We start from the raw sequence: 27,801 nt of genomic DNA, 5'->3' as shown, positions 1-27,801 counted from the left end.
GCTGGCAAAGCATTAAATTGTAAACATTATTTTTATGAGAGAATGTAAACTTTTATATATAAATAAGTGCAGGATCTGATATCCATCAGAAGGCAGAAAAGTTTTCAGTCTCCTAAAAGGTGCAGTAAAACACAGAGCTGTATCTTTCTCATTATTATTATTGTCATTATTGATTTTTTAAAAAAGCATTTAGAGCTGATAGAAGTTTTACTCTTCTTGAGTTAATTTTACCACCACCACAATCTTATGAAGAAGGCAGAATGGGTATTACCAACTATTCTGTCTTGGAGATGGACAAAACACTAACATATCTATTTTAATACTAACTCCCAAAGTGCTGTTATCATAAGTCACATCAGAGAACCACAAAGAACCATGACTGCTTTTCCAGTATCGTTTTACTGATTTATCGCTAAGCTTTTTCACTTTCCGATGGAAAAGAAATTTCATCTCCTGATAAGTTTTTATTACCATTAAGAAAGTATATATATCATTCTTGAATATTAAGTCTCTTGTTTCCCTTGCTGAATATTTCCTTCTAATACACATTGAATTGATTACCGATATGGTGTTTTGGAAGAGTTTACCACTCCAATTTCATCACAAGTCTATATGGATCCACATTACTTACAAAACCCAAGATGGAAGTTCAAAATTTGTTTGACTTCTTTCAGAACTATTGAGTTTCATGTCTCTGATAAGATTGATGAGAACTAATAATGTTACTGGGGTTTTTGTTTCAAGCCCATCTTTAGGGGAAAGTAACGGGATAGATTATCTCCAGTTTCTCTAATTTCATTAGAAGAATTTGGCAGGGGTACATCCCTTAAAATACAAAAAGATTTAGATTGGCTGTTTTTAATCACTTCTTGATTAGAGTATCAGCAAGATAGGTAGTTCTATGGGTTCAGGAACATTTTGAACATGCCCTTCTGACCTAAATACTTCTTAATATAAATTTCATATGGAGTTGGCCCTTCTCTAAAGCTAGCCCTGTTAATATTTCAAATTGGCCATGAAATCATCCTAACCTCTCAAATCACCCTTTAAAATTGGAGGAGGACCAAAGAAAACTCATGTTTTATGGAGCTGCTCTTCTACAAAGCCCTTGACATATACCATCCCATTTAATAGTCATGAGAGCCCAGTGAGGTAGACATCACTGCCCCACTTTACAGATGGGAACACTGAGATTTAGAGATATTGAGTGACTTGTCCAAGATCATCCAGGGAATATGTAGTCTGACTCCAAATTCCTTTCCTACTATATGCTACAGTGGAGGGTATTCAGATAAATGATTTTCCCCTGTTCCTTGCTCCCTGAATTTGGCACAGGGCATGGGATGGCAGCGACAGAAGAGACGAGTGCCCCTAGAATAGTCTTCCTCTCAAAATCCTCAGTTATGCAGAGGTGAGAATTCCGTTGGCCCCAACAGAAGTCCTCTCCAAAACCTCTTCTGCTTATTCATGCCTCCAAAGACACAGGGAGAGAATGATTCTGACAGAAAAATCCTGCCCTTTGGCCCAATGATAAATGTTCTCATAAAAGTTTGAGCTGAAAGAAGGTAGAAATTAAAAGGTTTAAATTGCAGTTGCCCCAGTTCCTTGGTTCTCTCACAGATATTGGAAAGCCGCTCTTGGTAGAAACATAAAAAGGTAAGCCAAGATGCCGACATGCACTTTCTGGGTAAATCAGATGTACATGTGGAAACATATTTTATTTTCAGTAAAATCAGGTCATTTATAGGCATCACATAGAGGGACACCCCACATTACGAAAGGGTAACTCTACCAGCGGATTCTCTACAAAGGAGTTGCACCGGACTGAAGTTTTGTGGGAGCCAGAGTTTCATCTTTTGTGGACACACGCTAGCCTCACCTATGAACCAGGAGAGGTACTTGCCTTTCTGTGGCTTCCAAGACCTGTGTTTAAATTTCATATTGTAGGGACAACAAATGTATTATTCTAAGTGCCGTGACTCTAGGGGAATATCAACTCCTTCGCAGGTAGAATACAAATATCATTCCCACTTTAAATCTGAGTAAATAGTCTTAAACACTTTCTAAATCCTATTATATGGACAAACTTTGCATGTGAAGGCTGAGCCAAGTAGGCAGAGGAGTGTAAGTAAATACATTCTTCTCCCATAAGTACACAGTATTGAATGGAAGAGAAAAGGCCTTTATCCTCTATTCCCTCAATCCCTCAATCAAAGACCTTTTAAAAGAAAAGGCAGAGTTAAAATAATCACCCCAGTTCTATGATAAGGAACTTCCGTATTTGAATTTCATTGAATTATAGAGTTGGAGAGGGCCTCCCGAGGGTCCGTGTAATGCGCTCCCGCCCCTCCCAGACCACCACAGCCGCTTTCTTTCCTGCAGTGCCTTGAATCTCTTGATCTAAATTCTGATGATCACCTCTTTTGCCCCACATTTTTAAAATTTCACTTAAGGGACGCCTGGGTGGCTCAGTGTTGAGTATCTGCCTTCGACTCAGATCATGATCCCTGGGTCCTGGGATCGAGTCCCACATCAGGCTCCCCGTAGAGAGTCTGCTTCTCCCTCTGCCTGTGTCTCTGCCTCCCTCTGTGTGTCTCTCGTGAATAAATAAATAAACAAAAACTTTTTAAAAATTTCATTTAAACTCTTGACCAACAACCAATGACTTTTAAGAGGGAGGTAGCAGGACATAACAGAAAGGAGTTTGACTCTGTCTCCTTTTCTTCATCTACAGGATAGGACTTTGTACAGGGACTTTGTGAGAGTTGGAAATGATCAGAGTCTGGGCACAATTCCTGCTGCGCAGCCCTGCTAGCTAAGTGGTAGTTATTATGATTATGACCGTCATTCTGTAAGCAAACCGTTCCTCCGAAGCATCCCCTTAAAATGGCCTTGCTGTAATTACAGACGTGTAGCTTTCTCATCTCTCATCAAGGTTAAACCATCTTGGGAAATTGTCTTGGTACTGGCATATGTTTACACATTGGAGTTAAAATGTAAAATGTTGTTCCGGTTTTACTTAAGCATCAATCTATTGCAATTTAATATCAGATAACTATCGCCATTCTGGGAAGAGACACTGCAGAGCAGGGGCTCTGGGGACACAGAGTCAGCAAAGCACCATTTGGTGAGAAAACTAAATGGGTGACCAGAGTCCCTGCAAGATGACAAAGGTGTTTCAGGTACTCTCCAAAGAAAGGGAGTTTCTTGGCCCAACAAAGGCATACAGCTTTATCCCAACTGATGGTAGCCCATAAAGAATCTAACCAACAGTTCCATACATTCCTCCTGGACAGCAAAGGACTCATAATGGGGAGACAAATAAGTTCCCACTGAAATTTCAGGAAGAAATTATTCTTCTAGGCCACCAGGATAGTGGTGGTCATTGAGCAAGCACATGAAAGTTTTGATGCACCTGCTAATTTACAGCTTTATAATCTGCTAACTTGTAACTTATAAAAGAATTCATTTTCTATGGGCTTGTTTCCTTTCCCATGGCTTCTGCTGCTAAGCCAGCCTATAGGCATCAACTGCTTTCCTGTTCTCCAGGGGTCTTGAGTTTGTTTGCTCTCCATACGCATTCCAAAAGAGACAGTAGTGGGATACTATTTCACTGGCATTTGTGAGTGACCCTTCCTAAGGCCAGTGATTTCTGGTGCCCTTTCTCCCAGTTCTTCTACAGTTCTATACTGGAAACTACAGGAGCTTCACCGTCAAGTCAAGGGCACTCTAAGAAATGCCAATAACCCAAAAGGTCCAAAACAGAATTTCCAGTATCTGCAGGGATGTGACATTTTAAAGGCATTCTGCAAGGTTTTAGTGACTTTTGATAGAATAATTCAGATGAACTTATGACAATGTTGATTTTTTAAAAAGAAATTTTAAAGTCCTTTTTGAATAGGAGTGCTGTAATATTTAAATTTCAACAAGGTATCCATTAGCCCTGATGTGAGTAACTACAATTTTCCAGCATGAGAGATGGCTTCCTTACATTACTCTGGTGTTTATTGACCTCCATGGCATGTTTGATGTCAGGTGGCTCCTTCATATGGGCATAATCTGAGAATCCTTTGGCAGCATCATGTTTCTGCTTATAGGCAACCTTTAAAAACACAAATCATCGTTAGTTTCTTCAAGGGTATAATAAATTCTTACCTGTTAAATTTCAGTGTTTTACTAGGAGTTTGTGTACTTGAATCCCACCACTGGTGGTCATAATTGCCTAAGCCTCTACAAGAGAATACACTCTATGCTTTAAGATTAGTGCTTCAGGTTAGACTACTAATTCTGGCTCTTTACCATTTATTTCAAAAGTCCTTGACCATATACACGCTGAAATCCCCACTCCTATTCAACTAGCTTAAATCTCGGCTACAGTTTTAGGAAACTTTCCAAATCTCTAGCTTTTAGGGTCATAAATGTCCAAGGTTTAAATCTCAGAAAAGCAACTGACAAAGTGGGGGAAATGACCAGACATTTAAAGGTGAATTTTTCATTTTTTAATTAATCGTTATGACTTTCTGTAGGCGCAGCTATAATATAACATAAACCTCATTAAACACCCTAACCTTTGGGAGAAAATAAAACATGCTGGCAGATTTCTGAGATATGTCAAGGCCTGTACTCTGTGAGGGAAATGAGCATTATGCCAATGTCATCCATTGCCACCACTTCAATTTGTTCCCTCCTGGGATGGAAAGAAGGTGCAAGAATAATTACTTCAAAAGTAGAAATAACCAAACTCAACAACGGAGATAGAAAAAAGAAGATCCAGAAGACAGCAAAGAAATTATCCCTTTATTCTCAGTCTATTCCATTATCCTATGTATTTCCTTCACAATTTCCAATTTGTTTTATTTTTGTAGAATTACTTATTTTCTGCCTTTCCTCACTAGAGCATAACTATCTAGCTCAGTGAATGCTCAGAACCCAAAATAGTGCCTGGCACAAAGGTAAAGGTCAATAAATATTTGCTCAATGAATGAATGAAAAAGAATTAAACAGGAATGAATAAATAAATAATTTTAAAAGTAATTTTAAACATACAAGTTTTATAATAAAAAGATATTAAACAGAGTTAGAGTAACTTGACACAAGCAAATCAAGGCAATTTAAAGAGAAAAATTAGAAGAGTATTCACAAAAACAAAATAAGATCAACTTTTAATGGAAAGGAATAACAGCTTAACTTAAGGAAAAACTTTTTACCAATACTAGCTCTTTGAGAGCTATGCCTATATCTTCTTACACATCTTTTAATATCCTGTGCCTATCATAGTGAATGACAGAGAGTAGAAATGCAATAAATGTTTAGTGAATGAATGAATAAATGAGTTTATTAGATATTCTCATGAATTTAAACCCTTCATGGGCTTTAATAAACAGTATTAACCATTCATTTAACTTAGATAATATACTTGCTTAATGGATTAAAGGGATATTTACAAAACTAATTTTTAAAAATAAAATAATCAAATCTTACCATAAAGAAAGAAAGGCATCTCTTACAACTATCAATATTTAAATCCCCTCTCTGGCTCCCCCACCAAGTTCTTCTTGAAAATGTTTACTGAAACTGCGAGGAATTCACATTGGGGGGGTCATAGTCTCTAAATTGTGAAAGCTGTGACACAAAGCTCACCCCTTAATGAAGCCCCAATCTGGCCCCGGGTGGCCAGGTAGGAAGAGTCTATCTAGTTCACCAGATGGAAATTCAGATGTGGGAGCACAGCTGTCAATGACTCCCATTCCTCCAGACAGTAAGGTCCTGAACCCCTGTACCCCTAAATGCCCTCCTCTGCACAATTTCCAATTAATCTTCACTCTTTCTTAAGATGTCCAGAATGTTCCAGATATGGTCTGACCTCTCCTAATTAGAACTGTCCAATTTAGTCTGGGTTATGATCTTTCATGTGCTATATGCTATTAGTCATGCATCCACAGATCATAGTGTTTTCCTTTTGATAGCTATGTTGAGATTTCTATCACCTAGTGCCCTTAAGCCTTGTTCAGTTCTGCTCAGCTCTGTTCTCACACCCAATCCTGCATGTCTAGTTGGTTATAAGGACTGACATGCAGCACCCCCACGTTATTCCAGGATCACTTATCTTGTTAGTCTGTCCATTGATTTATCCATCAGGATATCTAATTCTCATGAACATATCTTTACATTTTCACCAATTAGTTATGTTAAACAGGAAACCCATTAAGGACCTCCATTTAAGTCGGCAAAAATCATTATGTCAGTTCCATTAGATTCTATATTATAATTTTGGGGAAAAGGAGGAGGAGTTTAATGAGTGACTAGGTCTATTAAGCCAAGAAGAGACCTTTATCAGATTTGTTCCTTCTTTTAAATAAAAGGAGATAGCATATACCTAGCTCCTTTTTGCTGGGTGCCTGGGTTCATTTGTATAACTTGTGACTTCATAAACATAACCAATGCAGCTGATCATTTATTGGGTTATCATAGAAATGGTGAGTCATCAAGCACAATTAAAAAAAGCACTCTTTCTTTAAAAGGCTATGTAATTTTCTACTTGCAGCATTAAAAGTCATTTCATTTATAGCTGCAACGAAGCACCACTTTAGAATTAAGATTACATCAAATTGGAGGCAGCTGAACTTTAATTTATCATATTAATTTTCATCCTTAAAATAGCTAATGGAAAATTGTGTCAAGCTAATAAATTTTCTGATAAATTTGATTTCTTAGGATTTGTCATTATTTTGTAGCATTTGCCTGTATTAACACTGTTTTCTTCATACCTTGAGAATCAAGGTCACTTTGGTACTGGACACCTAACTAGTGATGGACACTTGCAATAGTCTTATATACTTACATATAAATGTGTTTATGAAAGAAATAAATATATTCATCTTGTATATTTGATAGCATAGTATATTTTATGTCATATATATGCATAAGATCTATATATACATTTCTAACTTCAGGATATTTTATAACTACTGTATAGACACATATATAACCACAGATATTTTATAACTACTATATAAACACATATATATATATAACCACAGCATAGACACCTCTGGAGCTCCTGAAGCAGGACCCTGGAGCCACTACGGATAAAAACCTAAGCTGTCAAACATCTCCTGAATTCAGGCGCTTAAGTAGCCGGTATTACTTCTGTGATAAGAGATTATTTAGCCTCTGCCTGAAATAGCCCTGGTGAGAAGGATCTCATCATTTCATGGCATGGTCCAACCATTTTCAGAAATTTTCTTTGTGGTCTTTATTTATAAAAATTTTAATGGGGATATCTCACACAATGGCATCCTAAAATCTCCATATTGTTCTCTTTTTTTTAAATGACTTCCCTTCAGTCATTTTCTTCAAGGAGCATTAATCTAGCTCACTTTGCATTATCATTCTAGTTTGGATATAAGCATCTGAGAATGTTTACAAACTGACTAGCATAGCATTTTGATCCAATGTCCTCAGTTTAGGATACTTTTCAGTAGAACCCAGAACACTATGAAATTCCACAATTTGTATACTACTCTAATTTAAATTACCACAAATCTGATACTATTTGGACAGAGTAAAAGGTGAGTTGTTTAATTTTCTCAGACACTGTCAAATACTTTCTTGCTAGTCTTATTACCAGGTAAGCTAGGAGAACTGCACTTTAGCCACAATAAAATTGATTTACACAAACCTCAAGAAATGTTATTACACTGCATTGAAATGTTATTATATTATTCTATTGAAATAGATATTTTATTCAGGATGCAGGTGTTTCCTTACTAACAAGTTCAGTGACTAATTAGGACAGTGGGCAGTGTGGGGAGCACACACCTGTCTTCCCCACAGGGCATAATCTACTGTAGCATAACACATGTTAACAACATAAGTGACAACTTATTCTGGGGGGAAAAAGATAGATTTCACAACATACAGTATGGATTATCTTTCACACTAAATCCTGCATTGCACATGTTTGTGTACTACAGTTCTGTTTCTACCATAAAAAGGTAAGAAAACGTGTGCATTTTCACAGCAAAGAGGATGTAGATACCTGACAATGTTACCTTTCCAAGCATAAAAATAAGAAGAGACTATTCTTTCTTTCTTACACAATTGTTTGTCACATATCAAGTGTTGTGTTGTACATATTTGCTTTATAAAGTAGTCCATATATTATCAGCAAGTGGCTAGGGGACTAGATGTTGGGAGGAAAAAAATAGGGGGGGGGATATATTAGTCATGGTCAGCCATGCAAAATCCTGATATTATGTATTTTTAGCCTCATGTTGCACAGCTGAGATTAGCTTACTGCCAAGTTGAGTACACAGCAGACGTTTACATTTGTAATAATAAAGTACTTAAAGATGTTCTGCAAAGGAAAACGATGCTCAGTCTTTTTCAAGAGCACTTTATTTTCAGACAATTTTAAAATTACCTAGGTATCCTCTAGGATATTGAAGAGTCTGAAGGAAGAGGTAAACTCGTTTAATAAGAAAAAGAGTGGCGGAAATGGTAAGAAAGAGGTGATACAATGTGTGATCAAGAACCCACACTCTGAAGCCAGACTATACGTGTTCGTGTGGGGGATCTGCCATGTTATCAGCTGTGTGATCCCAGGCAAGTTACTTAACTCCTCTGTGCTTCAGTTTCCACATCTCCAAAATGGGGCTATATCACAGAGTAGTTAAGGGGATTAAATGATATAAATGTATATGAAGTGCATAGAATAGCACCTGACACACAGTAAACATTTCTATGTGTTCACTATTATTTTTAACCTAAAATGTAGCATGAGGGATACAAACTATGTAAAGGAAACATTTTTTTATAAAGGGAATCAACAAATACAACAAAATCTATTTTACCAGTATTTACCCTGTATGCTGAGGATTGTACTAAGCTCGGGGGGTGGGGGGTGAGCAAAGAACAAGACATAGGAGGTCCCTGCTCTGAGGGAGTCAAGTAACAGATTCATAAAGTTAAAAAAAAGCCAGGACGCCTGGGTGGCTCAGCGGTTGAGCGTCTGCCTCCCGCCCAGGGTGTGATCCCAGAGTTCCAGGATGGAGCCCCACCTTGGGATCCCTGAGGGGAGCCTGCTTCTCTCTCTGTGTGTCTCTCATGAATAAATAAATAAAATCTTAAAAAAAAAAGAAAGAAAAAGAAAAACTGCTATGAAGAAAACAAAACGAGTGAGAAAGAGGTAAAATAGCCTACTTTGAAATTCTATTTTAAGAAATCCAACAAATTAAATGTACTAAGTATTTTTCTGCCTAGTGTACCAAAGGGGGAAATTACTCTTCTGGATTCAAAATGAGTTTAGAGGATGACACTTCTTAAATTCGCCTGCAACTTGCAATCACTAAAATGGCCACTTCACCTGAGATACTGGAAATGAAAACCATAATCCACAGAAAAAGAAATTCAGGAACCCCTTGCCTGACTAAGAAAGCACAGACCTGCAGGTCTGGAATTTAACTATTAACTCCTTATGGGACTTTGGAGAAGCTACTGGAACATTCACCACTTAGAGATCACATGCCATTTCAGAGACGGGTTTACTATCTGCTGTCAGATTTTAATCTAAGTAAGCTGTCCTAGTAAGATTCAAATTTGTTCTATCAATAGTTGTGAATGGGATTAGGAAAAACAGCATCACTTGACTAGCAAATTTACCTCTCCTTTTCATTTTCTGGGATCCACCAGTGACTATCAGGAGCACATGAATCAGCTGCTTCCAATTTTCATTCAATATGTAATACCCAAGGTAAACAACCTTTTCACTATGTTTAAATATATTTTTATATATTAATATATTTTAAGATGCTAATTATATTAAGTCATATTTATATATATAATTAATAATTTAGGAAACCCACACCTCACTCTGAAGCTGCATAACTTCTCTTGCGAAGACACTATCAATTGTAGCTGGCATCTGCTTATAAAGAGAATTGGAGAGGTTTGCCTTAACGGTGCCTTTGTATTTTGCCTAGAGAGGGGGGAAAAAGGAAAAAAATTAATAAGCATTACTTTTTTTTTACTATGAATATTGAAAGAGAATAAAAGAAAACTTTCTTCAGAAACAGAATTAATTTAAAAACCTGAAGACCATTTTAACCTTAGATACTGGACTGAAGAACATATTCTGAAGAGAGATAAATCCAATTTATTACATAAAAAGCTTTAAATGAGACGCTCAAGAAAATAATGACTACTCTTCTATAACCTATGCACATTTTTAAAAGAAAATCTGTTTGTATATATTGAGAGTTTTGGCTGTTTGATCCGCAAAGAAAAATCTGAGAAAAACGAGACATTTGAGTTGTTCCAGAAAATACAAGTTGTTAGAATGTACTGCCTAGAACCTGAATGCAAGGACAGCGCTCCTATATTCAAATCTTTTTAACCTCCTTCTACCACGACTGACTGCAGCGGTTGGGGGGTCGCGCAGGGGGCGAGGGTATCTTTTTGCTCTTTCTGTGCCTTCTCACCTCCAATCTGCACTGTCTCGAAGTGCTCCCCAAAATTCATTACTAATAAAGAGAAACGCTCTTTCACCATTTCTCTTAGGGATATTAGGTTCAAAGTAACACAATAGATTGTGTTACTTTTTTCTTCCTTTCTTTGCTCTGCAGTTAACTCCTTCAGGAAAAAGAATCAATTAGGAATGAAAAACATCAAAAAAGTCTTTGCACAGGAGCAATAAAAGCTAACACAAACCAACCAAAGTACATTTATCCATACTGTAATATTACTCCCACTCCCAACTAGATTTGAGTGCATATTTATCGAGCATAGACCCTGTGTGAACCTTGTGTTCTCACAACTCTTTAGATGTGGGTACTCAGTAAGAGAAAATTTGCCAGTTTCCCTCGAAATGTTTTCATGTCTGGAAGTAATCCTGAGAATATCATGTTGATCTTTTTCCAAGGTAACTTATGCAACACTAGAGGTCAGTCACTTACAATACTGTTTCACTCATCCTTTTTTTTTTTTTCAAATTTATCTTATCTACGTGATCTAGCCACAGACTATAGAAAAGCCTCCTCACAGAAAGCGCTGTTAACATGATGCTTTACCATGCAGCATAATCTTCAGTTTCAAATGCTCTCAGATAGAGACTATAAGATTTTTCAGCTAGAAAATGAATGGAGTGCATTTCTCTGTGGTTTCATAATAAGTGTCTCTGTTGAACTGATCCTACTCAAAAGTAGTTTAAATTGATTTAAAATTACTTACCAAAGATATCACATTTTATAGAGTCAGCTGGTAAATTTTACTTATTTTCAAAATGATATTCAACAATTTATGTCTAATATACTTATTAGGAAGTAAAATAATGGAACTTCTAAAACTATTTTTCCAGTACATTCCACTTATCAAATAAAATATATCTTTTCAAGAGTAATCCTATAGAAATATGGAAGACTTGGAGTCAAAATATAGACATGTGAAATAAAATATATCAACCATACAGTTGACATTGCGCACATAATTACATAATTGTGTAGATATTACCAATACTTAGTGGCACTCTCAAAAATATTATTCTGTAATTTTAATGCACAGGAAATGAAAATAGGAAATGAAAATGCAAACCATTTGGCATGTTTTGATGCCTTACCTCAGAAATAAAAGCACCAATATGTTTTACATGGTTTAGCATGGGAGTGTCGGTCACAAATGTACACTTGTCCTTAGACTTTTTATACTCTTCTTTATAATGAATCTAAAAGAGAGAATAATTTACATAAGATGAGAAAGAAGAAAAACAATTTTAATGCTCCCTTTTTGAGCAGAAGTGTTACTCAAAGTCTTGTTTTCTGAAGTAAATACTCAAGTGAGGTACAATGCTCAGTAGCAGCCAAATTAAATAAATGGATATTTAGCACAAAACCACAAAGGTGATGAGACACACACACACACAAGACTGTTCTTCAGATAAGAGTCCTGTTATCATCAAGGATCATGTGTGGTGGACGCACATTGACTATAAGTCCTGTCTGCCCAGCTTGCTCAGCGTAATTATTAAACACTTTCATTTCACTTGACAAGTGTCCTAGTGTGTTGTTACTTTCAAGCCACTGACTCAATAGGTAAGCCTACAATCAAACAGAAACATAGCTGCCTACCTCTAGGTTTAAGACAAGTAGTCATCAGGACAGATGTAACCAATTAAGAAGTAGAAGCAGAAATCAAACAGGTAGCGATGACTGTTAGCAACACTACCTATTAATGATGGATTAGAAGAAGGGGCTCAAACTGTACCCACGATGAGCTTCCTTTACTAATTAATTCTGCTCAAGTGAAACTTACCCAATTTATGAGCACCTCCCCAGAGGCCTCCCCATCTGCCTCCCCTCCCCCAACAAGGGCAAACTCTGTCTCAGAAACTTGCCGTGTGGTGGAGAAGATCATTCCAGAATGCAATGGTGGGCAGATGCACAAGAGAAGTCCAGAGAACCCTAGCTGAGCATGTTCATTTTTTCTCTCAAACTCAGGAGTAAAAGGAGTCACTCCTTTCCCCTTGAGCAGAGGCCAGAATTGTTACTCTGGGGGGAGACCCTGCATGAACACATTGAGCTGCAGTCAGGAACCATGGACAAAGCCCTAAAATATAATCCCGCTCTCATGCAATTGCCACCCAATCTAAAAACTGGTGAGGCAAAATTTATGACTAGTTGGGAGGATGAAGGTAATTTGCTAAAAGTTATATGACCCTGTAATAAAGTCATGTTTATGTACCCAACACTGTAAATACTTATGCTGAAAAAAATGTCCCAGTTCAGATGATAAATTACGTGGTCTCCCTAATTATAACCTAAAAGTGAAGTTTAGTTGACTATGTACCTGATTCTTAAAGGACACGACTAACATCGATGTTGCATACTAACATTACATAGAGATTTTACTACATGTAAACCTGATTTGAGGGGCATAATTCAACCTGAGGTATAACCAGATATGAACATAACTAAGCAAAGTTACTGCAAAATACTGTATCTCACTGCTGTGACTCTTAGGTATTAGACGCCTACCACATTAAACATTTGCTTTATTCATGAAATCAACATTGGAACATATTTATCTTATCTGAGCACTAAATTACTTTTTTTTCTTCTCGGAGATTAGCCATAATTTTAGGGCTCTGCAAATCACCCTCCTCAGTCACTAGTAATTAAACCGTTAATGGCAGTATGATAAATAGTAGGCTATTTTGATCATAAGGAGAAAAAAAGTATCCCCGTTATATAATTAAGTGTGAGAGAAAATAACCTATCATTAGGCTTAAGTTTGGCTCATTATTTTTATCTTTTGCCACTATCTTCTTCCCCTGGCAGTCACATTCTTGACTGCAGAGGTATGTGCTTGGCCACAGAGCCCCCGATAAGCTCTGACCTGAGCAGAATGTTCAGGACGAGAGCACAGGATAAGGGTGAAGTATTTACTTCCTTCACTGTGCAGGCAAATAGTTCAGTCGTAAGTGGCATCTACAGTCATTTCTTTGGTCTTTATTTAAAAGATACACACACACACATATTATTTGCTTATTGTCACTCCTATTATATTTCCAATGGATATTACAACATGAGTGACAATAAGCAAATGATCTTAAATTTTTGTATAAAGAATGCCACATCTTGTTAGCCTTCCTATACCAAAATAATAGAAAAGGATAGATGGATAGAAATTACATCGATGAAGGACACAAAATCCTAGGTGAAATAAAATCTACTAAATAAACAGCCACTTCTTAACACAGCCACGTCATATTTCTTGGATAGACTGCCTATGCCATCTGCTTCTTTCCTAAGAACAGAACCTGAATGTTATTTATGAGAGTAGCCAGGCCCCTGCCCCAACCCCAGAGGATGAATTCCTCTAAGTCAGGTATGGTGTTCTCCTTCCCTTTGGCCAACCATTGGCCTCCTCTGGTGCCCAGCTCTGGCCACGGGACATTTGCAGAAGTCTTCCCAGCAGTGTTCCTGGTTTCTGGTATGAAGGGGAGAACCCTGCTGGCAGAGCCTTGTATACTTTGCCCTTTCACCTTTTTCTGTTCTGCAGTCACAGGGATACAGCTGCAGTGAGGTCATCTCAAGGCTGTAAGTCACCATACGAATGATGACAAAACAGAAGGAAAGGAACCTGACGGAGAACATGCACTGCATCAAAACTGGATCCCTTACCTCCATGTTTCATGATGTGAAAACAAAAAATCCCACCTATATATTAAGGCTCTATGCTAGGCTTTTCCTGTCACTTGTGGCCATCTGAACTCATTACTGAGATACTATCCATGTCACTTTCTAATTGGAAAAAAAGGGGGGGGGTAGGCACAGTTGATGACTTAATAATCAGTAAGATATCCCAAATATTTACCTTCTGCTCTGACCACACTTGTTAATCCCAACTATGCCTTAACTACAATTAGAGTCAAATCAGTTCAGAGGTGCTTCCTCTCATAGTCCTCTCTCTTTCATTGATATTAACTAATGGCTGAACTTAGATGACAGATATAGAAATGTCTGAGGATATTTCCTTTTACAGGCACTCTTTATTTTATTTTGAAATATTTTATTTACTTGAGTGAGGAGGGGCAGAAGGAGAGGGAGAGAGACCAGCAGACTTCCCACTGAGGGGAGAGCCTGATGCAGAGCTTGACCCCAGGACACTGAGATCATGACCAGAGCCAAAGTCAGACACTTAACTGAGACTCCCAGGGGCCCCTCCTTTTACAGGCACTCTTAACCAAAAGTATCAAAAGTTTTTTCTCAAATGGAGCCATATTGGCTCAATGCATTGAACCCTGGAAGAAAGAACTGCAGCCCCATCACCATGTGCTAACAGGGCAGGGGGGCACTCATAGCCAAGGCTGCTGACCCAGGTTCTCTTAACACAATCAGAGCTCTCTCTGGAGGGATAGCCATGGAATCTAATGCTTTTAGCACCAGAAGGATTTACCCACCACAAACAATGTTCATTTGCCTGAAAAGCGTTCTTCCTGCTGCCATGTGAGTGAACACCCTCAAAAGGTTTGAACTAAAACACCATGTCACAGACCTCATGCAGATGTGGCCAAACTCACTCTGCAGAAACTCTTGATGCCTAATTTACAAGAAACATACAAAAATATCCCCCTTAACCTAATACTTTTTATAACCACCTGACAAGAGGCCACTAGATCCACGATACTGATGGCTCGATATAGTTGATGGGTTTGACTTATTCAAGGAATTTATTAGGTAGTTGACCAAGAAGCCCAGTGAGAGAGACAGAGAGAAAATATCTGGGGAAATAAAAGGCATTACGTGGTTAACAGAAAAATAAAAGAGGCGGCCCTAGAGGACCAGGTGTCTTTTAATTTTGGGAAGTGAGTTATGCAGAGGGAAACCCCACAATACAGGCAAGGCCAAGTGAAAGGCAGAAATCAGGTGGAACGAAAAATACCTCACACTGATTTCCCAAAGTGAAGCCACCTGACCTGAAAAAACATATGGTTTTTTTCTACGGAGAACTCTAAGTCCCTGGACTCATCTCTAGACCATTCCCATGTAAGTTTGTACAGTACAGTCATATACATGGGGTGCCTGGCACACGGCAGGAGAGGAACCACATGATGATGGCCAGGGAATCAGGCAGATGTTGTTTCAAACCCCAGGTGTGTGGCTCTCCAGCTGTGTGGTTCAGTGAACAGAACGCAAGGCCGCTTCTCAGGGCTTCAAGGTGCAGACAGGCAAACGATGCACCACATTCACTTGGGGACATGGGCTAAAACACACTGCCACCCAACAGACAGAAAGGCTCAGGTAAACGTACAGATGCTCCTCTGGAATACAAGGGATTGGAAAACAAAACAAACAGACTTGATGGTTTGTCTTTAAGTCTGAGACCAGGGCAAGGGCCCCTGGGCTAAATGAAATGTGGGCACTGACCAAGGGGCACTGTCAGTAGCAGGAGAGGACCTCAACTGGAACTCCCAAACTAACTCTGTGCGACCACTTGTCCATTTTCGTATCTGTTTTAGCTCCGTGACCAATGCAACTCCAATACACATTTTAGACAACCATCTGGCAATGCAGACAACATAACTGCCATGAGAACTTCAACCGTTAAATTCATGGGCTCCATATAAAAAAACTGATGACACTGACAGTGAATAAAGCAGTTAGTACTTAATAAATACCTTCCTTTTCAACCAAACTTCTAAAAACTAAAACTTCCATTTGGTCCACTACATAAAATCCTTCCAGAAAGTGTAAATTAAAATTTGTTTTTAAAATGACTGTACAGGGAACCCTGGGTGGTGTAGCGGTTTAGCGCCTGCCTTTGGCCCAGGGCGCGATCCTGGAGACCCGGGATCGAATCCCACGTCGGGCTCCTGGTGCATGGAGCCTGCTTCTCCCTCTGCCTATGTCTCTGCCTCTCTCTCTTTCTCTGTGTGACTATCATAAATAAATAAAAATTAAAATAAATAAAAATTAAAATAAAATGACTGTACAAACTCCTCTTTTCAGTTTTGTTTTAGAAACAAAATAATTACTTGTTCAGCCTCTTCACTGGTAAATATACAAATTTCAAAAATTAAACCAGTATCTTAAAAAGTATGGAATTCTATTTTGAAACAAATAGTGAACATGTACACAGATATAAATCAGGCCACAGTCTGCGATCTAAATATTTAAGTAGTACAGACATTCCATGCAGCAGAAATCTATAAAAAACAGAAATGACTCCCACATATTTGATTTTTCCTACATGGAAGAGAAATAACACGGCTTTGGCTTTTGCAAATGGTAAAGGCCACGCCTCTCACCATAAGGTTGGTTTTACAGTCACTGCAAAATGACCTTATCCAAAACAACTCCAACAAAATCATCTACTCACTGAAGTTGCCACTTTGGTTCCAACGGTTTATATAATTTAGCTCATCCACAATTACCCTTTAATAAAAAACATAATAGCACTAGAAGAGGTACTATCTCTGGAGTTATGAAACTTCAGGTTTTAAATGGTAGCATTCCTATTACCAATATTAGTGTAATCGATAATAGTAAGGCTAAGATAAACTTTGCAGGGAAATCTACAATAAGAGCAAACACAGCAGAATGGCTAAGGCTGAGAGAGAGCTTTGTTTCAATCCTCCCTACTGCTTAACCGTGTGACCCAGGCAAGATACTTACCAAACCTTTCGGATACATTACCATTACTTAATGATACTGTAATAGAGGAACCAAGGCCAGTCCTGTTATATAACTTGCCCCAACCTTACTGTTAAATCAATGGCCAGTGTTGTGTTCCCTTCTTTCCAGACCCAGGCCTGATTCACTTTTCAGGAGTCATCTCTCCTCTGCACCAGCAATTCTCTCACAATTGTTTTAATGAGGAGTATCTAAAACTTTCTAGAATTCTAGTTTACCTATTTACTGGTTTATCAGTACATAATTACTAATATATATATATATATATACATACATATATATATACACATACATATATATATAAATACAAACACACACATAATTCCACAATTCTAGGATTCCCTGGAGATATGATATAAATTGATCCCAGTTAATGAAAAAACCAGGAGAAAAATGCTCCTTTTTGCTAATAATATCATCATCTAGTTCAGGGTTCATACTATGTAGTTCAGTAACTAATGAATCCAAAATTGTCAATACATGTTATGTATGTGTGTGTGTGTATATATATGTATGTACACATATTTACATATATATATATATATATATATATATATATACACACACACACACACATATTTTTTTTCCTGGTTTCAAAAACTACTGCATTCATCACAGTCCTCAAAAAAAAACCCAAAATGTTTTTTTTTTTTAAAAACCATTGGTTTAGACAGAGATCCTCCCGTAACAAATTACACCACCAAACAAATTTTAAAAGGCTTTGCAGTTCACACATGGAATGCACTCTGAAATTTCAATGTTTTACGATTTTACACTAGAGTGAAATTCATAAGGGATAGCACTCTGGATTAAGAATTTGGAGACCTCTTCCTACAGAAATTCTCTGTATTGGTGACCTTGAGGAAATCCACGAAAGTGTCTGGACTTAGTTCCATGATCTGGAAAATAATTGTGTTTTAACAGATGACTGCAGGGTTTTCTCCCCAACTAGATGATTCTATGACATGATAGTGCCACATACACAGTGCACAAATCAGACAAAAATTACTTAAGCCCACTTACATCACTAATGAGTCTGGTGCATTTTCTGGCCAATTCCATCCTTAGGTCTTCAATAACAGGCTTAAAGAATATCTGTCCAGAAAAGAAAGGAAAGGAAACATTTTTTCCAGTGATCAACTTAGAGGAACAAATACCCTTCTTCAGCTGGCCCATTCCTACTTACCATGTCTTCTTCATCTTCTTCTTCCTCTGTTTTTCCCTCTTCAGTTTCATCTTTTACATCCTCAAACACAGGGACCCTCATTTTTACTCTTTATGGATAGGGTTTTTTTCTTTTTTTCTTTTCTTTTCTTTTCTTTCTTTTTTTTTTTTTTAATTTCACGAGTACAGTACCTTTCTCTGTACTATAGCACCCTTGAGATCTTGGAGCCTCTGGTGTTCTGGCAGAAATGACCTTGCCCAGGCCTCATCTCTATTTAGCTCACACTTCACCCTCTTATCACAACTATGTGTGAGTGGATGGACAGGATTGCAGAGGTCAGCCAGGGCTAGCCTCCAAGTGGAAATACCACTCTCAGGCAAAATTCGATTTTGTGACCTTTTAAAGTCAACATTCTCTAAACTGGGTAAGAAATCCAAAAGAGACCATGTATTTATATTTCACTAATTTAATTCATTCATAACACAGTTTAAAGGAGACTTAAAGATGGTGGGAAAATGACTCCGCTACAACACTCAAGATAGCATAGTCCAAAGCCTGTTATCTCAAAGATTTCTCAACTCCGTCTAAATAAAGTTTGTGCTGGAACATCAGACATATCTCTGATTTTATATAGTGAATCCAGATCATTCAAGCTCATTTCGTTAACCTAAGTTAAATTTTTTATGAGAAAAACACATACTTCCCACATTCTAAAAAGTACTAACTTTAAATTAGCTGATTAAAGTCTAGTAATTTACTATGAAAAGTCATTTGAACCACTTTAAAGAATCAATTCTGAGTTAATTATGACCATTAATCCTTATATTGCTATTGTATTATTTTAATTGTAAATATCATTAAACACAAGAAGTTGCAGTTAACATAAGTTGATATATCATTTAAGAATTCTAGAAACATCATTGTTTCAAAAAATAATAATAATCATGCTCTTCCAGTTCTGCCCATTGTGTCAATTTTTACACAAGTTTGCTGGGTTTTATACTATAAAATATTTACTCTTCATATATTCCTCTACATGCTTGGAAAAATAAATTATAACTATACTGATAATGTAGTATGTGTCATCAGTTATATAATTAAAAATACATTTCTCAAAAAAATCCTTAATTGTCAATTTAGGCAATAATAAGGCTCTATAAAATTCACAATATACCAGTTTGGTTACTCCAACCTAGGGTAAATTAATTTTCACAAAATCATAATATCAGTGTGAGACATAAAAAAATACCCTATGGTAAACAATGAAACTAATTATAAAATACAACTTTATTCCAAATACATTATTCTAAGTAGCCAAGAATAATGCAACTTTCTCTTGATATCATATCTAGTTTTAAATTTTCTTCCTAATTGTTTCAGCCTTGCCTAAACTAAAAATCTGACCAAAAAATATTCTAAACAATCTTATTTATAGATTATTCCTCAAATTGTTTTCCATGAGGCTACAGTTCCACAGAATACTCTAGAGAGGAAAGGGGGTTTCTTAAGCAAAATGTATTTGGAAAAGCCTGTATGTTCATCTCAACTCCTATCACTTAGAGATCCACACCACCTAATGACAAATCAGAAGCTCCAAGAAGACTCACAACCGAGAAAACTATTTAGGTTTTCTTAATCCAACATTTCTGAAACATGAAATCCTATTCACTTAGTCTGATCTAATCTACCTATTTACCTTCCTACCATTTTTTAATGATATCCAATGCTCCAGAAAATTAACATTCTTCTGTGAATTATTACTTAGGGAAATATTATCCTACTCTGAAAAACTGTTGTATTCTAAAACAGTTGTCGGTCTTTTCATGAAATGATTCAGGCTAACTTAATGGCATCCCATATTCTGCTTACTAGCAAAATGCCAAAAAGAAGTCCCCCAAGGCTGCGGAACTTGGAAACCTTTACTTTTAAAATAACAACTATGTTATTTTAAACATAGCTGTGTAGAGAACTCTACAAGGAAATTCTCTGTATGTTATATTTGTTCCATAAAGGAGCAGAATGTGTGAATTCTGTTTCCCTCAACTCTTTTGCCAAAAGACTGTTCTAATATTCTATAGAAGATCTATTATATTATCTTCATTTGGAAAAAGGGAAGAGGAACTTCTATAAGGTTTTCTAGCAAACTTCTAGAAGCGTGGGGAGAAAAATCTCACCAAAGCTACTTAAGATGACTTGTGTCGCTCACGGTGACATCTATTCCCTTGGTGAATTGTCTTCAGTGGACTTCAATGGCTGCTTTTTCTCATTTCCCATTATGCAATAAGTTTTTATTGACTTTCCACTGTGCTGGAAGAAAATAACCTGTTGAGATTATGCACAGAAGTTCTGAAAGCAAAACCAAACACCATATGTAACGTAAACACAAATTTTTCATTTGTGGATGTTACAGTCAGAATTTTAAAGCCAGAGGGAGCCTTAAGAAATCAATCTTACTAAAAGCCCTCTCTTACAGAGGACAAAATTGAAGACAAAATTAAGATCAAGAGAAATTAATTATTTGTCTCATTCACAAAGTTACTCAATGGAATACCGAGACCAAAACTTAACCAGAGCTTTATGTTCATTCATTCAAATAAGTGTTGCTCTGTCAGGCACTAAGCTTGGTGCTGGGAGGTAATGGTGAGTAAAGCATACTCTGTGCTAAGACAAGAAATAAATTAAAAAAAAAAAAAACATTCAAGATGTACTGGATGGACTCGTTAATGGATTGTTTGGCAAACTGCATACATTATATTTCTTTTGATTGAATATATCTTTTTTTCCTCTCACTTATAAGTATAATATAAAATTCACATAAAGTTTTCTTTAAAACACTTTAAGCCTTGTACATTATCACAGCAAAGCTCTCTTGTCGGTAGCTCCTAAATGCAACTTGGGGAATAAGACAAAAGTTTTTCGTGGATACCTATCATGTTTCAAAATTTCCTACCACCTTCCTTTTCTTCCTTTAAACCTAAGGTTAAATGTTCTATTTTAATATATATTTTCACTTTGGGGCACCCCAATAAGGGAGTATCTTAATAATTGCAGACCCTTTTACTTATTGTGTACCTCACATATGTTGTCTACCTCATATGTTAGCACTCTACCCATGCCCTCATATGGAATGGGACCAATGTGGGGATCCCATTACTTATGGCAAGACCCTCTACTTCCAGCTACGGCTCTCCCACATCCTCTAAGGCAAATTTTAAATCTCTCTCCACCCTAATTCTCCATAGTTAAAGAGAAAAACCAAATTGCCAGAAGTTATTAAAAGCAAAGATTTTAAAAATAGCAAAGCTTAGAAACACAAGATTTTGCAACTATCCCACAAAGGTAGACAGTTCCAGGAAAAGCACTTGATATGAAATGGCCTTCTCATTTGAAAGGGTAAGACACTATACCATCAATATGTTTTTAAAGGCCGGAGGGTCTCATACCGCCTAACAGCCTAAAGATAAGGGCTAACTTGCATATTACAATACAGAAGTTTTATTTTCTTAAGATTTTGTTTGAGAGCAAGCGTGGGTGCACCAAGTTGGGGGTAGCAGAGGGAGAGGGAGAAGCAGACTCCCCACTGAGCAGGAAGCCCATTTCGGGGCTCAAACCCCGGTATCATGATTTGAGCCAAAGGCAGACGCTTAACAGGCTAAGCCACCTGCCCTTCTTCCTCTTTTCTTGATAGTGATAGAACATGTGCTTTTTGCCAACATGGAGATGAGAGACTTGCAAATGAAAATCCATAATAATTAAAATAGATGGAGATTCAGTTCTGAGTTGAGGAAAGCTTCCAGAGATAAGGTGAATTTTTCCACTTTAAAAGTTAATTCAACAGTTCTTATTACAAAATATTCCCCAGAATGGTTAGGTGAGAGAGGAATTAGTTCATCCGACTTGTTTGCCTGTCTTGGCAGTCTTTCAGTTACACTCGTTTTCAGTTGCCTGGGGTTTTGGGGGTTTTTTTTTGGTTTGTTTTTGTTGTTGTTGTTGTTGTTTTATGACTATCTCCTAGAAGGTTCTCGTTTCTCAGTTGAACCCCTGGTCATTTTACTTTTGCCTCACATAGTTCCTCATTATTTGGCAACTGTCCAAAAGAGAACTTTACTAGTAGATGAGGGGATGAAATAGTTTCTTCAAACCAGAAATGTAAGCTCTCTTGAGCAATTTGTCTTCTTTATAAAAGACAAGAGCTCTGCTTAATATTAGCCCAATCTATTTTTACAATTTACATTCATTAAGCCCATCTTCTCCTTTTTAATGGCCATTTCATTACTGTTTGTTAATTAGAAATCAAAAGAATACAAAGCAACCTGAATTATTGTCACCATTACTAATTATGCCATTAAAATAAGATTTAAAAGAATGGTTTTTCTGTATTCATATTCCTGTTTTCACAAATAGAGATCCTATTCACAAGTGGGAGCTATATGACTAAACTTTAGGTATTGGAGGAGAGGAACAAGAAACTGCAAATTATTTTTTGGCACAATTTCTGAGTTGGGTGTGGTTGGGATGCCAAAACCAAAAGTACTCTTCCAGATGTACTGACTGGGGCGGGGCGGGGACAGTTCTCATTGAGAATCTACAGTAACATAAGCATCCAGTGAACTGAAGGACCTTGGTTTAATTCACTGCTTACTTGAGACCTCAGTTCAGCAGAACAATGAAGCTAATAGTCACTTCCACAAGCCTTCCCCCAGGGAGAAGCCCAAGGTCTGGCCTTTGTAAGCCTTGTAACCAGAACCAAAGGGCCAGGCACAATCAAACAGCTTAGCTATCCCTAAAAGTATCCCTTTCCTAGAATTTTGTGTGAGATGTCTCAGGAAAAATTGCGAAAGACTTTGAAACTGGAAAAAAAATTACCTCCTGTGTTATCTAGTGTTACCTTCTGGCTAATTTGGTCCTTTTGCTGTCTTTGAACTGCTTCACAAGACCATAAAATGCTAAAAACTGATAACAATGCTAATGACGCTTTATCCATACAAATGCAAATTAATTGTGTCCTGGGGAAAAGCAATTGATTACTGTCTTGTCAATAGAGCTTTTTGCCTTTATTTCTAAATTCATTTCAGCAATTTATTACTCATTTCTGCGTGTTCTCCAAATTCACCTTTGAACCAGTCTTAACATCTTACTGGTGCCCTCATTCATTAATGAGTTAAAATCTTTTAAATGTGTTCATTTTCTGTTTTATGAGAATCGTGATCTCACCATTTTTTTAATATCCCTTAACAGATGCAAATGATTTAATTATCCTCATTGCTTTCCTTCAACATTTGGCAAAAATAGAAAGGGAGAAGGTATCACCGGACAAAGCCCTTGGCTCTCAACTGTGAAATATAACTATAAAATTTTTGGTGTTAAAAAAAAATTGGTGTTTATTGAAATTAGCTTTTTGTTTTATTTTGTTCTCAGGTCTGATCATGCTTGACTACTGGCAAATGCCACCTGTGTGCTTGTATATATGTACATTCACACACAAACACACACACACACAACATACACATGCACTGGAGCAGAGTTAATTCACCACAGCTGCCAGTTCCCTCTTGAAAAGTATACAAGGCCTCAACAAATGCAAAGACTTAATTACTTCTCACATCTGGAAAAACTTGAATATGAGAGTGGATTTATTGAAGAAGCTCTTTGCTTGGCTGTCAACACCGTATCAAGAGCCAGAGAGAGTGCAGGCTTGATCACTGTTGGCAATTCTTTAACTCTTCAGAGATAGATGTTCTACCAATTAATTCATAACATGTCCTAAGCAGGGACAAGATTTATGAATTTTATGAAAACACAGTGAAGTAAATGATTTCCTAGTCCTGTTTTTGGCATGTTTCGGGGGGGGGGGGGGGGAGGATCACATATTAAAATGTGGAAATGATAAGGAAATCCTTAAATTCTAGGAAAAGAAGGGAAGCCTTTGGGGTTGCAGAGCACATTAAAACAAACAGCCATTAGAACAATAATTTACATAAACACATGCAAAACTAGACAATTTTATCTCCTTTTTGGAGATAGAGTAATAATGTTCCTAAAAGGGAAGTAGGGGAGTTACATGAGCTCATAACAAGAAGATTTAGTGGAAACCAAGGATTGGGCAGATCCCCACCAGAGAGGATATTTAAGCCAGAATTAGGCAAAGTGATGGGGTTTGGGGAATGCATCCAAAGAGCATTTGCAAAGACCCAGAGACAAGAGTTGGAGGAAGCAAAACTTCAATGTCACTGGAGAATACAATGGAGAGAGAAGAGGGCAGCAGAGCAGCAAGGAGACCAGCAAAGGGGGATCTCAGGGGAGAGGCTGATGAAGTAAATGGATGGAAATCACTTATCCTAACACAAAAAAGCTTAAACCAGTTTGAACCATGAATCCTTTACAAACAACACAGTTCCTGGTCAATTAACTGCGGAAACAGCACCTTTACACCTACCCTATTCCCTTCATATGCCTTGAATTTAATTTCTATCTCTTTATCTTACCATTAGCCAATTGAAATATGCTGTGTATCTGGAATCTATGAAAATTCACAGGGAAGGGACGCCTGGGTGGCTCCACGGTTAAGTGGCTGCCTTTGGCCCAGGGCCTGATCCTGGAGTCCCAGGATCTAGTCCCACATGGGCTCCCTGCATGGAGCCTACTTCTCCCTCTACCTGTGTCACTGCCTCTCTATCTCTTGTGTCTCTCATGAGAAAACAAATAAAATCTTTAAAAAAAAAAATTCACAGTGAAGAAATCACTCCCAGATTTATTAATTTAATGAAGAAAAATATTCAAGAAAAATGTCTGTTATACATATACACCCCGATGTGTGTTATTTATATATTCTCCCCTCAAATTGGAATTTATGTTAAATGTGTTTATAATGTAAATTTCACACTTTCATATTTCTACAATTTATTTTATTACTTTAGTTTATTATTGGAATACACCTATTTTTTTTCTACTCTTTCCTAAATAAGTGATAGCAATGTTTCTACTGAAATCTTAAAGCATTTAAATTACTATACCTATGTTCACTAAGGATTTGTTTTATCCTGAAATCATGATTTCATTATAGTTGTAAGTCAGGGAAAACAATGCAACTGATCCTCACAAGTTCAGAACTTTTGAAGCACTAATTTCTCCATCTTCCTTCAATTGTTTCCATGGAGTTTCTTCATGTATAACTCAAGATATAACATAAAATCAAAATAGGATCATAGTTAAAGTCACCGTATAACTAAAACAGCTATAGAGTAATGTGTTAAAACAATTAGTACCCCTTGAATAGTGAAAACTAGTTGAACATATATTGAGGGTAGTTTCCGAAGTACTTGAGTTGAAATGGGAGAGATGGGTAGGGATGTTTTTTCAGTTTTGTTCCTTGATTATCTGAGGAGATTAAAATAGTACCTGGCCCACTGAATGCACACAAAAATATTTGTGCTTGGTGAAATAAATGGAAACAGACACATACACATAGTAAATAATAATAAAGATAATTCACTAGCATATTCATTGAAAAATATTCATTTCCTTAGACTATGATGAAATTTACCAGACTTATAAAACCTACATTTCAAGAAAGTAGCAGTATGTTTGAAAAAACTTCTATCAACATTCAAATAGTTTTGTACATAACAATTTTCTATCCTATTTTATATTCTGTATCTATAGATGGTTTTCTCAATCCTCCTTTTTTTCTCAAATTGTGTGTAGGATATTTTCCTCCATAAACCCAATATGTTTGGCATATTTTTGATTTGCTAATAAAGTGGCATCCCTTAAGCAATGTCCATCTATGTTTTAACTATTTCGGAATTCATTCTCTGGACCAGCTCTGTCCTTAAGCAATGTCCATCTACGTTTTAACTATTTCGGAATTCATTCTCTGGACCAGCTCTGTCTAGTAGAAATATATTGTGACCTACATATGTAATCTTAAATATTTTAGTTTCTACATTAAAAAAAAAGAACGTATTACATTGATTTTAATGACATATTTGATTCAACTTAATGTATCCAAAATACTATCATTTGGACATGTAATCAATATAAAAAGTACTGGGATATTTTACACTTTTTTACACTAGGTCTTCGAAATTCAGTGTATTTTAATCTTACGTTTGCAGTACATCTCAATTCAGATGAGCTCTTATTGGATAGTGGCTATTACTGCACAGTATAGTTGTACTTAATAAAACTGTAAATCATTAGCTCTTTTTCATTTTGATTGTATATAAATGTGGAAAGGACACATTTAATATTAAACTTCTTAAGATGAGAATTTCAGAATCCTAATAAGCAAGCAATAAAATTGCAATCTAATTTAGTTTCCAGATCTATTTAAATCAGAGTCCTTTGTATGGGAATGTATTTTATTAAAGGTTTAAATTGTTCTTATAAATAATGAATTAACTCTTTATATGTTTTAATTAACTTCACCAAAGGTGTATTTTCAAAATGCTATCTTGTTTCATTAATGAGAATGACATATTTAAAGTCCCAATAGTTTCCAGGATAAATATTCATTAATTATCTATCTAATAAATAGCTAATTATATGAGTGAATAATAGATATTCTTTATTTCTCCACCCAAATACAAAAAAGTCCAAATAGTGAAATATCCTCCATAGGTTCTCCCTTTTTTTACTCATATAATCCAATTTAAAACACACCAGCAAATGCTTATCAGTTTGGCTACATCAATTCTTTTTAAACCATGTCATAAAGCAAGATTACAGTGATGCTTTACTAAAGAGACTGATGGATCATTTAAAAAAGTGTTTTAACTGAAATGAATTTTTTTCTATGAAAAACTTTAAAATTTCAAATTCTCAACAGAAAAGCCCTTGGGCAGGGAAGGGAAACACAGTATCGCTTATTTCTGTTCTTTTCTCAAGGGAACCAGCAAAAAATGGATATTTTTTTCACTACTAGAATTCTTCAATAATATCCAAATGCAATGAAGTGCTTTGAATTAAAAATACCGTTACATAAAGTGATATCCAAGGACTTAAATTGTATTTGTGCTATCCCTCACTCAAGCTCTGCTGAAAATTCTGGAGAAAGTTAAACTCTATACAAAAATAGAGGGCAATCAAGAACTCTTAGAAACTTCCTACTTGGTACTAGGAGAGGGCACAAAAGGGTGATCACTGTATGCCAAGCACTCTGACTATGGACTTTATATATATAAAAATCCCATTTAATCCTCACAACCTCCATTTCACAGATGAGACACTTGGACCAGGAGTGGATAACTTGCTCAAGTTCTCACACTAAGAGATTCCAAACCGAATCTGTACTGCTTCCATCTGTGTAAAAACTATGGAAACAGAACAACAGAACATTCACTGGCCTTTATTTCTTTCTGGTAGTGATATTATTATTATTTTCTATCATCGTTTTCAATTTCCACCTTCCAAGGAATTGTCATTACTGACAGTGATTTAAAGGAA

At 36.7% G+C, this 27,801-nt stretch overlaps 1 protein-coding gene across 11 annotated transcripts in view; it reads right to left on the bottom strand.

The window, feature by feature from the left end:
* NEBL (nebulette) overlaps nt 1-27,801 on the bottom strand; it is a 342,069-nt gene that overhangs the window by 89,181 nt on the left and 225,087 nt on the right. For 3 of the 11 annotated variants that reach the window (XM_038529852.1, XM_038529859.1, XM_038529854.1), the window contains exons 1-5: nt 18,376-18,841; nt 18,213-18,284; nt 11,615-11,719; nt 9,869-9,979; nt 3,992-4,102 (exon numbers count right to left, since the gene is read on the bottom strand). The exons of 2 other annotated variants lie outside the window; for them this stretch is intronic. In XM_038529852.1, the coding sequence (XP_038385780.1) occupies nt 3,992-4,102; nt 9,869-9,979; nt 11,615-11,719; nt 18,213-18,284; nt 18,376-18,456 (480 nt within the window). In that variant the 5' untranslated portion in view covers nt 18,457-18,841. Of the gene's footprint in view, nt 1-3,991; nt 4,103-9,868; nt 9,980-11,614; nt 11,720-18,212; nt 18,285-18,375; nt 18,845-20,528; nt 20,662-27,801 lie in introns of those variants that run through there. 6 more of the 11 variants (XM_038529856.1, XM_038529858.1, XM_038529853.1 and 3 more) reach the window with 4 other exon arrangements.

Source organism: Canis lupus, chromosome 2 (genome assembly GCF_011100685.1).
Source record: "Canis lupus familiaris isolate Mischka breed German Shepherd chromosome 2, alternate assembly UU_Cfam_GSD_1.0, whole genome shotgun sequence".
Taxonomy (NCBI): Eukaryota; Metazoa; Chordata; class Mammalia; order Carnivora; family Canidae; genus Canis; species Canis lupus.
Note: the sequence above shows the minus strand (reverse complement) of the source record. Positions and strands in the feature narration are given on the sequence as shown.